This window comes from Hydra vulgaris, chromosome 04, assembly GCF_038396675.1.
Source record: "Hydra vulgaris chromosome 04, alternate assembly HydraT2T_AEP".
Classification (NCBI taxonomy): domain Eukaryota; kingdom Metazoa; phylum Cnidaria; class Hydrozoa; order Anthoathecata; family Hydridae; genus Hydra; species Hydra vulgaris.
This window is the reverse complement of record NC_088923.1, coordinates 5943240-5961756: the sequence shown is the minus strand read 5'-3', so window position 1 is coordinate 5961756 and position 18517 is coordinate 5943240. Positions and strand designations below refer to the sequence as shown.

General features: G+C 28.7%; 1 protein-coding gene across 4 annotated transcripts in view; it reads left to right on the top strand.

The window, feature by feature from the left end:
* Positions 1-6530: 6530 nt before the first annotated feature.
* Positions 6531-18517, top strand: part of LOC100209524 (uncharacterized) — a 48043-nt gene continuing 36056 nt past the window's right edge. For 2 of the 4 annotated variants that reach the window (XM_065795325.1, XM_065795323.1), the window contains exon 1: positions 10976-11056. Coding sequence is in view for 2 of the 4 variants with exons in the window: in XM_065795324.1 (XP_065651396.1) it covers positions 6945-6999 (55 nt within the window). In the remaining 2 variants the exon portion in view is untranslated. Of the gene's footprint in view, positions 7000-10975; positions 11057-18517 lie in introns of those variants that run through there. The other 2 variants (XM_065795324.1, XM_065795322.1) reach the window with 2 other exon arrangements.

Here is an 18517-nt window from a genome sequence, read left to right as displayed (position 1 = left end):
TAAATACGGGTCTTTACCAAGAGTTTTTCCTAATAATTTTTTTAATTGCGTTTTTCTGGAAATATGTAATAAGCATATTAAGACGTTTTGAAAAACGGCTGCAGCATATACTTATAGTAAAAAAATAAATGTCGCAAAAAAAAGTTTTAGTTCTCAAAAGAAAGTTTTAAAGTTTTAAAGCTAAGAGCTTTTTTTTTTTTTCCTCTACAGCAGCACCTTCTGGAGTAGCAGGACTGTCTTCTTAAGTTTTTTCTTTATTAAGTTTCAGGCTTTTAATCCTAACAGCATCCCCACAAACATTCTTATTGATTTTAATTCTGAATTTTCTCATATTCTCTCTAAGTTATTTAATATCTCTTTCTTAAATGGAATTTTTCCTGACATTTTGAAATTATCTAGTGTTATTCCAGTATATAAAAATGGCTATAAGCTCTCATACACTAACTTTGGACCAATTTGAAATCTTTTTAACATTAGCAAGCTCATTTAAAAACTAATGTACTCTAGATTATACTCATTTTTGAGTTCCTTTAACTGTTTAAAAAAATTTCAGTTTGGATTTCGATCAAAACACTCTACATTCCACGCTTTAATAAGTATAACCAAAAAAATGCATTAGATACTTGTTATTTCGTAGGTGGTGTTTTTATCGACTTACAAGAAGCGTTCGATACCGTTAATCATACCATTTTAATTTCTAAACTTGAACATAACGGAATCCGAGGTGTTGCTTGTAACTGGTTTCAATCTTATCTTTCAAATCGAAAGCAGTTTGCTAGCATAATGGTTACAAATCAAATGACAAATATATAGTTTGTGGTGTTCCCCAGGGTTGTGTTCTTGGCCCTTTATTATTTTTGATTTACATTAATGATCTAAATAACTCTGTCCACTTCTCATCAGTCCATCTGTTTGCTGATGATACTAATATCTTGCATATTAATAAGTCTCATCATTCCTTGTGTAAGAATATAAACTGAGACCTAAAAAGTTTAGTTTATTGGCTAAATGCAAACTTAATTTCTCTGAACTTGGAAAAAACTAAACTAATATTTTTTTCATCAAAAATTTTATACAACATTCATATAACGAAAATTAAAATTAACGATAGACGTTTATATCCAGCACACTATGTTGAATATCTTGGTATTTTTATAGATTCGAACCTCTCATGGAATTTTCATATAGATGCACTCCGTAAAAAACTTAATCGAGCTAATGGCATGCTTTTAATAATTTGCCATTATGTTGATAAAACTACCATTAAGAATCTGTATTTAGCAATTCTACATTCTCATCTCTATCAGGGTTAGGGTTAAGATTAGGGTTTTTACTTTAATACAAAACCCTAACCCTGACATTACAAGCAACAAACCTTTTCTTTGCTGAGGTACCTAAAAGATTATAGGAGAATAGTAAGAAGAAGTTGCAAAGCAAAATGGTAGATAAAGTCTAAATGGTTTAGTTAAGCTTTTTACACAGAGTTGTCTAAAGATAATAAACAAGTTTCCAATAAGTTTGTTATAAATACTTATGAGTCGTGTTTAAAATTCAAATATAATAAAAGTATAAATTAAAAAAATATCTTAGCTATCTTTTATTAGACAGCTAATTTCATAACCAGACATCTATGTAAAAACATTTTTTTGCATTGTATAATTATTAAAATAAGTTTTTTGACTCGGTTAGTTTTTAGACTCAATTATAGTTTTTTAAATACAAGAAAAATCGAAAAAATTATAACCTGTATACATTATGTCAGCTGAATATTTTTAAAAATAATTTTTTTATTTTCAAAAAATCATATTTTTAGCTTAAGCGACCATTTTAACAATGTTATAAGTCATTAAAAAAATTAAAAATTTTTTATAAAATACACTCAATCCGGTCAAATCTAAAGAAAAATAGGGAGGGGGAGGAGGTAGTTTTTTTTGGACTAACCCAAAAAATTTTCTGTAAGCGCCCCTGAGTAGCTTACAAGTTTATCATTAATCGAATGAATTTAAATATATATTGTCATAAATAGAATTTTAATACAAATGAATCTTTTTAGACTAAATACAACATTAAACAAGTTTTTACTACGGAAAATAAAAAAATTATCAAGTTATATACTACTTGTGATAAAAATGAACTATGGTCTTTCAACTAAGTCAACACGATTATTGGAATATCTTATTATTTTAAATAATACGATCTGCCTATCTTCATGGATTAAAAATAAAATTGCAGAGATTGGTTGGTTTAACGAATAGACCACCAGTGTTGTCTCTAAGAACACCTGAAGCAACTTTTTTTGCTTAATTTGCTGCCTTTAACCTACACACTGTTGGAGAATTTTTCAAAATCTCAAAACAGTAAGGAAACAATATTAATTTAATCCTTACTGTACATAAATTGTTGATGAAAATAGTAAAATTGTTGGAAGTAAACAGGTTGAAAAAATCACATTTGAAAAAATCACATTTGCTTTAAGTTCAATAAGAAATTTTAAGTAAAATTTAATGAATAAAGGATAAAGGAAGGTCCTCCTGGATATGCGTAATTTGCAAATCCTACTGGTTGGATAAAATCAGACATTTTTATTGAATGGATAAAGTATTTTGTGAGATATATAATCTCCAATTTTGTTACTTCTGGACAGCCATAAAATTAAGATTTCTGTCGGAGCTTTGAATCTTGCAATTCAAAACGAAATTACAATGCTAAGTTTTCCTTCTTATTGCACGCATAAAATTGGATATTGGATAAAACTGTTGAAAAGGATTTAAAATGCTGCATGTGATAATCAAATGGTCACAAATACAAGAGTTATGACAATTTACTATATTATTTCAATAGTTTGCAAACCATATACACGAGCAATCTCCTTATTTAATATACAGAGAGGATTTTAAGTAGCAGGCATTGAGCCATTTAATTATGAAATTTTTAAAGAATTTATGAGCTGATGATGATTAATTGATGAACCATCAAGAGTTGGAGGTTGTATTTTTCCAAATACAGTTTACACCATTCTTGTCAGCTGCATTAATGAAGCAGAATTGCTTCATTAATGTGACTTCAATTTTTGAAACCTAACCCGAGAGCGTATGTTAGAAAAATAGGCAAAATAGGTAAAAGTAGGCAACTAAAAACAATGATCTTGAATGATAAATCAAACTAATAAACAAAAGAAAATCATCATAAAATTTAAATATTGAAAAAAATAATAAACTACTTGGTTAGGAATAAAAGACATAGTAATGTAAAAGCAGACTTGACTTTGATAAATGATGATAATATTAAAAAAATAATCTTGTTAATTTTATTCTTTATAAAAGCCTTGTATGAATTTTATACAGTCTCTTTAAACTTAAAATAGTGTGTTCTTATAGACTTAAAAATTTTAAATAAAACTCCCCTCAATTTGAGGGGGTTACAAATTTTATATGGTCATAATTTTTGAACGCTGATAGATAATTTTTCGAAACTTAAAATTTCTCGATGAATATAAGTCTAGTTGAGAAAAGTACAAAAAAATATTTTATAAAATTATTGCTCTCACGTTTGGGGGTTGAGGTTCGGGGGGAAGGAAGAATCTTCATGGCTTTTTTGTTCCCAGCCGCCGATCATCGCAATTTTAGTGAAAAATATCATTGTTTCACATAAGTATAAACATAAAAATGTTTTGAGTTTGTTCCATGTCTGGAAGTAAGCTATCTCAAACACCGAAAAATGCTGGCTCCGTCACTGGATCTGTGTACCTAAGGCTGTTGTACTTTGGCACATTGTGCATGCAAATTGCTTAAATGATGCAAATTGCTTAAATATTATGAATATGATAATATAAATTGAATAATATTTAGTAAAGTTCTATAGTTAATAAATTCTATAAGTTAAATTAATCAACAGGTTGATAGTACAAATACCTATTTTTCACGTAATTTCTCGTAAGTCATTTTAGTAATTTATAAAAGAGAACTGCCATAATTAAAACAGCGCCTTAATTGGAACACTTGCATTTATTTTTGGAAAAAAAATTAGTTATAGCTATATTTTGCAATTTTTAGTAAAACGCCTTACTTTCTACGTTTTGACACACTTTGAAAGTTATTCCTCAAATGCATGTGTATCATTGATTAAAATTTTTTTTTGCGTCATTTTTTTCGGTGATCTAATTTTGTGTTCACGCTATGTCGATTGCGCAGTTTAAAAAAACTTAGTAACAACCTTAAACCTTAAAAGTAATTTTTATTAGTGATTTTTATTCAATAAGTTAAGAGAACGTCATAACAGCTGAAGCTTTTACTTGAAATCCTGACAATAATAGGATTAATATTATCCTGACAAACTAAAAGTTTCAGTTTTTCAGGGTATTATTTATCCTATTATAAGTTTTGAATAAACTGTTTAAATTTACACTGTAAAGATAAAAACTATTTTTAATCAATTTTTGTTGATCTTGCTCGGTTTTTTTAAAAAAAAAATCAACTTAAACTGATAAAGTAATCAAAGTGTTTCTATTTAGGGAACCAGTTGCCTTGATTAGAACAAAATGGTATCTTTGCAAAAACAAATTTATTTCCAATAATAAAGCAATTAGCTAAGTCAAATTATGGTTAAAAGTATAGTAGGGTTGTCTGTATATATTAATCAAATTATAAATATTTTCATAGTTAAGCCATCTTTGGTTAATAAATATCTATTTCTAAAGTGTTCCACTTAAAGCAACTCTCCCCTAATTCTAAAATGTTTTTTATGGTATCAAGTGTATTAATACTCGAAATAAACTACTAAACAAAGATACATAAAAGGCAAATACAAATTAATTTAAAAAAAAAGTCATCTTACATAAGCATGACTTTAAAACATTGTTTTAAGGACTTCTATACAACAAGTTCTTTTTTATATCTAGAAAAGAAAGAGCAGAATCTGGAGAATCAGATTCTACTCTGATTCAAAAATTTGCAAAATTTTTACTAATGATAAAAATAAAAATTCTGACTTTTACTTTTATTATCAGTTTAATTGCGAATTTTTCTTTACAAATTTGAAAACATTTTTAAAAACAAAATTTTTATAAATACTTTCTTATTTTTATTTCAACAAATAGTTTCTTACTTTTCTTTCAACAAATAGTTTCAACAAATGGATATTGATGGCATGCCTAATTTCTCTTATATTATATAACTTTTCCACAACTAGATTGAAAAGTACGAAGGATATTAATAATATAAATAGTAAAGAGGGACTTTAAAGACTTTGAAGTTGCTCTTTTTCCTAATTCTTAAAATTTTATTCAAGCGTTGTTAGCATAACAGGCAAAGTAGTATCCTTTCATAGACAGCAGTTATGAAATCAAATTTTGAATGCTTCCAGCGGGCACGGGATGTAAAAAAGACGTTTTTTAAACGTCTTGTGAACTTTTTTTGAACGTTTTGGACGTCTTTTAAACGTTCAAAAGACGTCAAAAAAAAAAAAAAAAAAAAATAGACGTGCACACTGGGCTTCTTCAAACGGCACGGCACGTAAAAAAGATGCCTTTTAAACGTCTTTTTAATAATATATTTTAATAAGTATATTTTCAAATAAGTTAGTTTTTTATTGCATTTGAAGAAGCGTATTGCTCCCCAAACAGTCAAAATGCCGCCTTGTGGGGCAATACAACCCATTTTGGGAACTACTGTTTTAACCAGTACAAAACTCATCTATATTTTATTCGCAGAAGTCATAGTCAATATCAGCTAAAACCCAGATTTGATCCAACCTAGATTTGCAGCGTTGTTATTACACCATATGGAACCAATCTTTTACCTGGATCAAATCCAAGCTAAAAACTAATCCCAGTAACCCAGATTTATCTCAGCTGAGACCGAGTTGTACTGGTTAACCAGGACAGATTGAGGTAAATACTTGCTTCAATTTTTTAATAAATTTTTTTTTCAAAAATATTTAACCTGACAAAATTAAGAGGTTAAAACAGCTTTTAATGATCCATGAATTTTAGGGCAAGTTTCGATATGAAACCCTAAAAATGTTTGAGAAACTATTGATAACTTTTAAAAAGTGTGCAGAAAAAATAATTTAAATTACGAAAATAAGTCAAAAAAGTTAAAATTTTTGTTCTTTCCATTTTTTTTTTTTTTGCCTTTAAAATATTTTGATTGACAGGTTGTTTAACCCTGCAAAAAAAGAATTTTTTGTAATAAATTGTCACTTTTTTAAAGGGTAATAATCCACAAGCTAACCTCTCTAGCTCTTGAAAAGCCCACGGAAAAAGATTTTTGAAAAAACACCTGAAAGCGAGAAAAAGAAAAACTAAGATAAGGAATTTACACTGTTTAATACTGCTTGCTTTTCATTTCCATGAATGAACAAACCGCATTTACGTAACGTTGCTAATTAATTAAATTTGTTAAGGTAATTATTTTTCAGTTTTAATTCTATTGTGTAAACAAGTTAACCGCGTTTGCTAAGTTTAACAGGAAACACACGCAAATATTTTTGAAAAACAATTAAAACTAATCAGTTGCGCATGTTACTTCAAGAAAACTTGCACAATTTGCGGCTTGACTTCATACGCTCTGTCGCTCACAAATAATTAGTATCACGTGACCTACTTCATTTGATGAAATCGTTGGGCACATTTTCTTTTTACTTTGAATTAAGGTTATTATTGTTTTTAAAAATCAAATTCATTATAAAATAATTGGTTTGTAAATAAATATACAGAAATCACTTCAAAATAGTGTTGCAACCAAATTTCACTCACTTTTATCAACAAATACGTTACTTATTTAACTCTAAGAGGAAAAAATCAACCTAAATTAAAATATTTATCGCATCATCAGACCGTTAACATCAGTGGGTAGTAGTATCATCAGTGGATATTATTTTAAAATTTTGATGGAGTGACTTATGGAAAAACAAAGAAAGCTTATATGATTTATTATAAATAAAAGATGGGTTTTCAGAATGTTTTATTTCTAATTCATTCGTTGGTTTTGTTTTGCATAGGTAATTATTTTTATTTGTTGAAGATTTTTTTTTAGTCATTGATTTATTAATCAAACAATATATTCATTTAAAATGTTGCTGACAAAAATAAGCAAAAATAGAAGCAAACAACCAATCTAAACAAACCAAATACTAAAACGCATTAAATACTTCATATCGTATTATACCAGCAAACTTTTACTTTAGGAAAAAAAAAAAAATTAAACGTTAACAATATTCTCTTATTTCCAACTCATCAGCGGCAAAAATAAGGTAGAAATCTAATTGACGATCTATGTCTACTGGTAACTGTTACGCACCATTTTCCCCAAAGCCCAAACTCTTTGCATTCTTTTTTTTTTTTATGTAGATTTTAGAACCTAAATAATTCCAATTTAGTGAAATATGGTGCGCGACAGTTTTCAGAAGGTATGGAACGTCTATTGGATAAATAATTTCATTACCTTTTTTGTTTTTGTGCAACTTGGTTAAAATTAAAATAATGAATGTTATTACTGGATTCGAAATAAAAAACGGAGAACGTTTTTCTTAATAATAATGACACTAAGAATAGTTCAAACAAAGGATGAAAATGTTTTGAGACCCGTATTTCTGGACTTTTAATACTAGTATGTGCTCTTAACATTATTTTGGACTCTTAATATTATTTTGGGCTATTTGAATATTATTTATAGACTCTTACTATTATTATGTCCTTTTAAGTTTATTCTATAAAATTGAAACTATCAATTTTTTTACATTCTTCCATTTTATCTTTTTTTACGCCTCTTTTTGAAGAAGCTGATAAAGTTGAAAATCAGAAATGTAGTTGTAAAACTTTAACCATAACATATTAATGAAAGCCATTTATGAAAAAACCAAAAAACGGGCAATTTGGTCATTTAAAAAAATACTTAAAACAACAAAACAGTGCGATACATGTTTAGGAAATTAAAGGAAGTATATTGCAAGTTAAAAACTGGATTATATATAAAAAAAAAATTCTTAACAAGTTTAATGCAAACTCTGCCTGCCTTGACATTGCACACTTGAAGGATCAAGCAAATGTCGTTGGCATTTGTGTCGCAGACATTCTTTTTTGGTTTATGAAACTAATGCGTGTCTAGTACCGTCTTTTCAATATATCTTACTTTGTAATAATTAATTTTAAACACGGTTTTGGACATGTTCTTAATGGTTTTACTTACAAATGTTTTGTATGAGACCAACGATCATTCGTCTTAAAATTGGTCAGGACATACGTTTCAAGTTCGCTTTTTTTTCAAAGTGTAACTATATTTTAAGCAATGGGAAGTTCTTTATCGGCAAGTAGGGCAGTTGCTCGACCTGGTTTTTAGATATTTTTTGCCTAACAACAATGGTAATGTATAAGATTTGATGCGGGAAATTTGTTTATCTCAAAGGCTCTTTTAACGGACATACCAACAGCTATGGGCTCCATAGCCCTGTTTACTTGCTCTATGAGATACTTACTATGTGCTATATACTTACTATGTGCTATATACTTACAATCTATTGTTATGATAATCTATATTTATGCTTAAAACAGTTAATTAACAATTTAAATAAATTGACAATTAAAATTAAAAACTATTTAATTGGTAACTAAATGAATTGGCCTTCAGTATAAATCCAGGGTTTTTTAATGGGCCTTCAATATGAATCCAGGGCCTTCAATATGAATCCAGGGTTTTTTAATGAGTAAAGTTTATTTTCTGATAGTGTTAAATTTTAAATATTTAAATGTTCATACTTATATCATATTAGGATGTTCAGCAAAGGCTGCACTGATGAAAGCATGGGACGAAATAATTCCAAGTTGGTATCATTTGCCTAAATATTAATGGTTTATTTCTGGTTTTTTCAAATAAGACAAATCTTTTTTTCAACAACAACTGTTTTACTTGCTGTTAAAAGTTGTGCGGCCGTGGCACAGTGGCTAGAACACTTGCTTTATAAGCAGAAGATCCAGGTTCGAAACGAGCTTTGGGCATATTTTCGCGTCACGGTAAGGAAGGAGGCGTGAACTTTCTGGTTAAATGCACTTCCGCGGTGCTCTGTGACAAGACCGTTTGGACTTCTTGGGCACCTAAAATCAAAAAAAAAAAAAAAAAAGTTAAAACATAGTGGCAATATTTTTACATAAGTGTTAGGCAGCACAAATTGTATTAATTAGGTCTGTATTTAAACTGATCCGTTTAAACTGGGACTGGGTTTCGTTATCATAGACCCAAAACTCGCCAGACTCTTTAGGCCCCTTACCCAAACTGGTTAGGTACGCATACTCGACCCGTTTGGTTAACGAGTCTGGCGGGTTTTAGGTTTCTAATAACAAACCTAGATCATCTTATTACTTATAAGATGATCTAGAGTAAGGTCTAAATCATCTTATTACTGATAAAAAATATTGTTCAATAACTACATATATTTACTGCAAAGGAACGTTTATAAAAAGTTTGACGAAATATCATTTAAGGCAAATTGAACGCCCGTTCTTTTGTATACTGTGATGAAATACTTTTAGAATTGATTGAGTTTAAAGATAATACTTTTAGAATTGGTTAGAGTTTGAATAAGAAAACTTAGTTGAAAAGATCATGCAGAAGATTATTTGTCCTAACGGAGCTTTTAATAATGTGCATTAAAAAAAACTAAACTAAATAATTATTCTTAATTTCTATTTTTATTACATCAATTTACAAAAACTCAAGTTTAACTTTATGAGAACGTATTTTTTCCGGTACACACAGTGGACCAGAGAGACCCTCAGGTTTTATGTCGTGTCAATTAAACAAAACTTTTTTTATTTAAGAGTACAGTATCTGTATACAGTAAGATACTGTACTGTATACTGTATGCAGTAAGATACTGTACCGTAAATACCCTACTGTATATGGTTAAAAAAGTTAGCGAAAAAATGTTTTTTAACCTTTACTATTGAATAACTTTTAGCATTTAGCGACTTCTAATAATTTATCAGTAATAATGTTCCCAACGTTTGTACTAATTTTTAGCTCTATGCAAATTATTGTAAATCCATCACTATTTTGACCGGATTGTAAATTATTGCCATTGTATTTTAACACTAGCAAAATTGACAAACCTAAATTGCAAATGACATTTGCAATTTAGGTTTGTCAATTTTGTCATTTGAAATGGCTTTAGAAATTTACCAAATTTGGCCACAAAAATATACTTAAACTATTCGCAACCTATTCCAAGTTTGCTCAATCTTCGTCTTATATTATTTACTTTTTCACCGTGACTGGCAGACATTTCCAAAATGATTCGGCAATTTTTGTGATTTGAAGAATGAATAGCACATATTTATTACTTCACATTTATGATTCCTTTACATTTAATGTATTTCCTTACATTTATTTCATGTACCCAATGGATCTGTTGATTCTATTACACCTAAATGTCTGTTTACTTCTGCTTTTTTTTCAATAAACTTTTATTAATAATTTGTTATTATTTGTTATTTATTTTTTTAGCTCACTTATTTTCAAAGTTTTTGAAGAGAAATTTATTACATGCTTGCATTTAGTTATCAATTTCAACTTTTTATTAATAAAAATTCTTGGTTTGCATGTGCAACTATCCTAAACTTTTCATGTAGACATAACATGTATTTTTTGGAAATATTATTACAAGCAGGTTATGTTTTAACAAAGGTTGCTAATGATCGGCAAAATGTTTTTTCCATTCATCCTCTGCTAAGCCAATATATTGTTTATCAGGTATATTTTTAGTTGAAACAACACGTTTATATACCACATTTTTTGATAAGCATTTTCCACTCATTGGGCTATTGTTTTTTTGTTTACAAAAACAATTTTTTGAAATTTTTTTATTTAGAATTTTTTTTTTGTATAAAAAAGTATTTTTGTCCCTTTCATAATTTATTCTACATTTTTGTGCCTCTGTAATTAATTTTTTAATTTAATTGTATTTTTACAAAATTTTATGTATGTTTTATATAAGAGGGCGCATTTTATATAAGAAGGCGCAAAATGTTAATGATTTAGATCTTTATCTCAATGATGGTTTAAAGGTAATGCATTAATTAAAAAGCCCAATAAAATTAGAAAAAATATAAAAATTTTTAACAATATTGGCTTTCAGGTTGAAATAAGCATTAATTTAAAAATTATGAATTTTCTTGATGTCAGATTAAACCTTCATTTTGAATTCATTTAAGCCTTTCATCAAATCAAATGATCATTTATTGAATATCAAACCATCCACCTTGAATTCTAAAACAAATCCTAATTTTAATTATTAACAGGCTAAACCAAAACCAATCACATAAAAATGTATTCGATTCTTCTAAACATACTAACAAAGATGCCCTTTATAAAAGATGGTTTTCAAAATTTTGAACTAAAATTTGACCCAGAAAAAAAGTAACCAAAAAACTAAACTATAAACATAGCTTTTGGTTTAACTTCCACCCCCTCCATATAGCAAAATATATTTCCTTCATCATAGAATAAGTGTTTCTAAAATTGGATGATAACTACTTCTTGCCTTCTAATAATATGCATAACATTTTGAATTGAAATACGGTTAAAATTATCTAGAGTTGCACAAAAAGTTATCTAAGGCCAAAATAATTATTTGTCATCCAAAAACTCTATAAAAAAAAATTCTCAATAAAAAAATTACATAAAATTGTAAAAAAATAAAACAAAAAAAACAATGCCCAATAATGTCCAATGAAACAAAAATTCTCCAAACAAAAAAACAGTATTCAAAAGAATGTTTATTCTTAAAGGATTGCTATCCATGCTATCAAAGTATATATATATAGCAATTGAAAGATGAAAAAATTTATGATATTTATCTAAACTAGTCCATTGTTACAACAATGTGCACCTGCATAAAATAAAATTTTCAAAAAATGTGTTGTATGTTTACAAGAACAATTTAGAATAATTACACATGCGAACCAAGAATATTTAGTAAGTTTTGCTGTAACTAGCTTGGTAAGCCAGTGAGTATGCCTTTAAAAATACTGTGACAGCCTAATTAATTGATTGTTGTTTGTCAAACACTCGAATCTTGCTTCAAAGGAGTTAACTGAAAACAACTCCACAAGTTCTGCAGGCATTGAGTCCCACAGTTTTGCAGATTTGTTGTAAAAAAATTTAAAAATTTTGTTTAGTTCAAGTTGTCTATCCAAAAACTTTTAAATGCTTTTCATAACATAACCACCAAATTGATTTAACACATTTGGTGGCTCAATATTACACTCAATTACTTTACAATCACTTTTTAAGTATGAGGACCTAACTAGTACTGAAAACTCTCAAAGAGGTCGGATATAATAATAAAGTCACATAAAGTAGTTTTATAGTTTAGTAAAAATATGGCAAACATTTCTACTTGCATTACTTATTACTGAAATCAATTGATCTTTCCACTTAAGGTTTTTTGAGAAAGTTTCTCCTAAATCTTTTGTACTTTCTGATTCAGGTTATTTTGCACAAAATCCCCCTTTAAAAACTTATTTTTAAAAAAATGCGGAAGAAAACAATCATAAAGAGTTCTTAAAGAATCTTTCAGCACTAAAATTCATAGTGATCCAAACAATTCTATTAGCCTCAACATCATTGATAATACTTAAAGCTCTTCTTTTACTAACAATAAGCCTATTAAATTTACAGGGCAACCATTGATATCAGATATTTTAAGAAGAACGCACATAATCTACATGTAATCAAAAAAGTCGTCAAGTCAAAAAAACCCATTTTAGTTACATCTGACTCTAACAATAGACTTAAACCAATCTTTTCGGATAAAATGTCTAAGAGAAATAGTGATATATTTGTATCAAGATCCTTCTACAACAGAAAATGTGATAATTGATTGCACTTATGGTTTTTTAAAAATTGATAATGGTGACTCTGTAAATTGTAAAAAATTAAAATCCAAGTTTAGTGGTTGTTCTTCATATTATAAATCTGTATCAATGGATTACTCCTAGTTAAAAAACAGTTGCTTGTTTAAAATCTACTGAAATTTGGCCTAAAAGTCTACTTTTATGAAGATAATTTAAACCCAAAAATGGCCGATAGCAACAGTTTATCTTATTGTTTATTCAACTGTCAATCTTTTAAAAATAGTGTTTTTGCAGTTAAAGATTCTTGTCATATATACAATTTTATTTTATAGCAAGAGCACTTGGTATTACCCAATAATCTGCAGTTTTCAAACTATTATTTAAAATAATGACATTGTCTCTGTTTTATTTAGATATGTATGTAAAAAATGTATGTATTTAGATATGTATGTAAAAAAAATCATTTTTAGTGGAAACTGATGCTATGAACACAGTTATTGCTGGCAATTTTAAATTTTATAATAGGTCAAAATTCTATGTAGAAGTTTTTAATCTTACTTTAGAAACTTAATAAAACGAATATCAATTGCTTCGATGATGCTTGTACATATGTCAGCGATGATGGATCTATTTCTTGCTGGTTGGATCACACTTTATGTAGTCCAATTATTGATAATCTAATTATATCTATAACAGCTTTAGATAATGTACTTGCATCAGACCATAAAACCATAAGTGTTTCTGATTTTTTACTCATTAGCAAACTCATCTGAAATAAATAAGAGCAAACCTTGTTTTAATATGTCAATCAGAACTCCTAACTGTACATAAACCACCTTAACACGTTGTGAAAAAAAAGTAGACTTTTTATCAGTATCCATATATGCACCTGTCTATCTACTTAGTGAAAATATACAAAATGGTTCCAATACAATTTACGATTTAGACTTACTCTATAACAACATCATAAATACTAAGACTATGTATAAGATAAACACAATATTGTAAGGTATGCATTCAAATAGTAGATTTTTCAAGGAAAGAAGAAACAGGATGACATTTTTGAAAACATGAAGCGATCTCGTGCTACTTCTAAATTAGCTCTTAGATATTGTAAACACCATAATGAACAAATTGAAGCTGATTTATGTGCAAAAAATATGAAAAATACAGATTTAAGAAAGTTCTGGAACAATGTGTGTAAGATTGTTTACAATAATGCAGTAAACTTTGTTGCTAGTGTTGGAGGTGCTACCGGTGATAATAATATTGCCAATATGTGGAAAGAGCACTTTCAAAAATTATATACCTTAACTAACAAAAAAAAATATTACCTCAACTTCATAAAGGAAATGGAACTTTCTAAAAAAAACTCTGATATTATTGTGAGCTGCATTGACATATCTACAGCTTGATATAACTGGACCTGATATTGACATATCAGCTGCTAGGAAAAGCAGCTGGATCTCATGATCTTTGTTTAGAATCTTTTATATATGGTGGGAGTAGACTGCGGTTTTTTATTTGTATTTTTTAAAATTTATGCATTAAATCTGGATTATTTAAACCGAAAATGGCTGATTTAACAGATGTGAACAACTATAGAGCTATAGCTGCTTCCTCTGTTATGTCAAAAATATTTAAGAGTCTTTTATTGCAAAAAATTAAAATGCATAGCATTAATAAAAATGATGATACCAATTTGGCTTTAAACAAAATCACTCAACAATGTCATGGTCAAACTATTTTATAAAGACTGTTCAATACTATACATCTAGAGGAACTCATGTATTTGGTTGTTTTATAGATTTTAATAAAGCATTTAACAGTGTCGATTACATTGCAAGCAAACAATAATTAATTTACAATTATTGTATGTTTGCATTTTGGTATAGTAATAAACAAATATCTGTTCAATTGCAGGAAATGAAATCAAATAGTTTTGGAGTTGGAAATGGTGTTCGTCAAGGAAGTATATTGTCGCCACTTCTATTTAACTTTAACATACACAATTTGGTTTTATCAATCTCAAAGCTGCGTATCGGATCTAATATAGCATGTATCTTCATTAATGTGTTGATATAGTTCTAATTACACCTTCTTGGTTTTCTCTTCAAAAACTACTTAGGTTTACAAATAACCAATCTTCTTTAATTAGCATGTCCTTAATACCAAGAAAATAGTATGTATGGCGTTCAAGCAAACTTAAAGACCAAAAATTATATCAAAGTCCTTCCCAGAATTATGCATAACAGGCTGTAAAATTGCTTTTGTTGAATCTTTTAAATACCTTGGTCATATAATTAAAAATGGCCTAACTGGTGATATAATACATGACCTAATTTGATATAACACATGTATGTATATTTTAATTAGACGCTCTCATTTATGCTCTAACAGAGTAAATTGTTTTAATCATATTGCATTTTTTTATATAGTGCTTATCTGTGGCTAAATTATGATGATAAAACAATGGCATGCCTTTAGCAGTGCTACAAAAAATGTGTTAAAATGTTTTTTGGTTACGAAAAGTATGATAATATATCTCTCATGCTTTTAGAGCACAGATTACCATCATTTCATATAATTATCTTTAACTACAGACATGCTTTTCATAATCAGTTGATGGCTTGTAAGTTAGTGAATAATTCCATGCATTCACTTAATCAAGTTTTGAAATAAAAATTTTCTTTTAAAAACTATGGACCTGGCACTTAAATTGTAAATGCCTGTTGTCTTAAATATATTTATAATAATAATAATAATAATAATAATAATAATAATAATAATAATAATAATAACAATAATAATAATAATAATAATAAAATAGTAATTCTTTTTATTATAGTGTCAACATATTCCACAAATTTGTGAAATAATTCAGTCGTTAAGACATTTATAACTTTCCTGGAATTTAGTTATTGGTATAAATTGAAATTTAATAGTTTGATCATTCATTTCTGATTCATTCTGTCTTTATTAATGAAACGCTAAGTAAAATAAAAAAAAATTGATTAGCGGTTTTTTACTTATTTATTTTTGCTCTGTTCTTTTAAGAATATTGAGTACACTACATATATGTGTATATATATATATATATATATATATATATATATATATATATATATATATATATATATATATATATATATATATATATATATATATATATATATATATATATATATATATATATATATATATATATATATATATATATATATATATATATATATATATAGCAGGGTGCATCCAGTGCCCAACATTTTAAAAATTTGTCAAAGTTTGTCCCCAATTTAATTCTTTTTCATTTACCAAAACATAGTTTCTGGTTCAATTTTAGAAAATTTGAACATTATCTAGGTGGTCCACCAAACAAATGAAGTTTTGCATATATTCAGAAAATTTGCTATATTTAACATTAGTTGGTTTTTAACAAAACTAATTTATTTAAAGCAACTAAGGCTCATACATATGACCTACAACACCTTGTATAATGAATAATAGTTAAACAAAAGAACAGCAATGCCAAGAATATTTGAAAATAGAAAGTCTTAACGCTCATTCTGGCTCATTTCTTGTGTTTTTGAATGTCTGGTCATCTGTTTTGGTCCTTCTCGACAACTTACAAAACATTTTGATAATGCTCTTCACTCTTGTCTGTAGCTAGGAAGTCAGAGCTGAACTTAACCCCTATCTATGCACTGTCATTACCCACATTCAGTTGATCGTCAAAACCTGATACCAAGTACAATTTGACCAGTCTGGAACTTCCTTTGTCAGAAATTCTAGATTGAGCTGCAGGCTGTGAAACATGAACCACGAATCAATTCCCACAAGATCAGCAAGCGTTGTTGATAATGTAATTGATTCAGGAAAATTAGACATCCCAAATTTTGTGCAGAGTTGGTGCTGTGGTTGGAATGCAATAGTATCTGGCTTGATTGCCAGAATTTGGTGAGCAAGAGCTCTCCGTTCTGTTGGTGGAACTTTAGTGCTCCAAAAAGCAAGCGGCACAATTTCTTCAGTTAAGTACCACAAGTGTCACTAAAGCACTCTCAATGCACTTTCTGCTATCTTAGAGTGTAATTTTGCATACATTAACACCGATCAGAATAACATAAGATCATTTCATGGCGTATGTGTAGCAGAACTACATGACATCCACCAGACACTATATATCAGGGTACCAAAGTTGATAAAATCTTTCACTTTAAAAGTTTGTGCTTTTATGCCTATTGTGCCAAGTGTAAGATCATGAATCTGATCTTCAAATAGGCAAGTTTTAATTGAGTAGATCAGCTTTGCCATTTATCTGGCTTTTTGTAGCACTCCAGGTTGTTTAAATGTAGAGGTGTGTCCTTCTTTTTCACAATCAAGAAAAACAGTAATGATTCGACAAATTCCAGATAGCCATCTCTATGATAATCTAGTTCAGAATGAGCGAGCTTCATAACATTTTCTCTTCAATGGTCATTTTATGTTGAACACAACAGAAGAGTCACTGTCCTGAGTATCCTCACCCAATTTACTATGATCTTTAAAAGCATTAGTCTCATCATCACTGCATTCAGTGTCGCTGTTTGCTGCTGCCGCTTCAGTATTAGTTGTCAGAGAGCTGGATATATTCTCATATCTTTTTGCCTCATATTGTTCATGTTTGTGCTGACGCTGAAGTTTACCTGCCAACACTTTGTTGCATGGAAAGGCGGCCAAGCAATCTGTTTTCATCAACTGCAGGAACAGCATGTCTTTTGAATATTTTAAAAGAATTTTTCTACAATTGTCAGCCATAGAGGAAATGTCTTTGCTAGTGTACATTTCGTCTCCTGTATCTTTTTTATACAACTGGGAGTGGATCTACGTTTCAAAGGCATTACCCATATCTTGGTATTTTCACCAAGAGGTTTTGATGATTGATGATTGGAATAAGAAGACCTTTAACTTTACCAAGACAAGTTTTGCAGACTCCCATCTGGTTCGATTAACACTTTACACCTTCATTAAGGTGATACATAACATAACGCAACACTTAAAGAGAAGTTGGAAGACGGGATCCAGTTATTTTTGCGCCATCATCAGTTATCTTGTTCCCTAGACCACAAATGGTTAATGATTTTTGTAACTATGTTCTTTCTCTCCAGATTTCCAGATAAAGTAGGGGTAAGGACACTAGGGGATGTTTGCACCGCTGGGTTAATTTCCATATCAATCTAAAACAATAATTTAATTTGAATAATTACAAATAAATTAACATTTGATAGTCTTGGTCTAATGGAGTAATGGGTCCTTATAGGCTGGTCTTGTGGACAGACCTAAATCTAGCTTAAGATGCACAGAGGGCTTGTTCCTAATGTAATATGATATTGCAAAAAAAAAATCTTTTTAAAATTAAACTATACAGCATATATAATATATACTATTATAAATAATATTTTCATTTAAAAAGAAGTAATTATTTACCTTTCTTGATGAGATAATTTAGAATCAAAAAATTTCAGAAACAGTCTAGTAAATGACAGTCTAAAATCCAAGATGCCAATTGATGATCTGGTACAAGATTTTGTTAAATGTTATGTAGGGTGCTCAAATAGTGTTATTCATAAAGTGAAAAATATTATAATTATTTGAATATATTGAGAAACACTATTTTTGCATTTTATTATATCT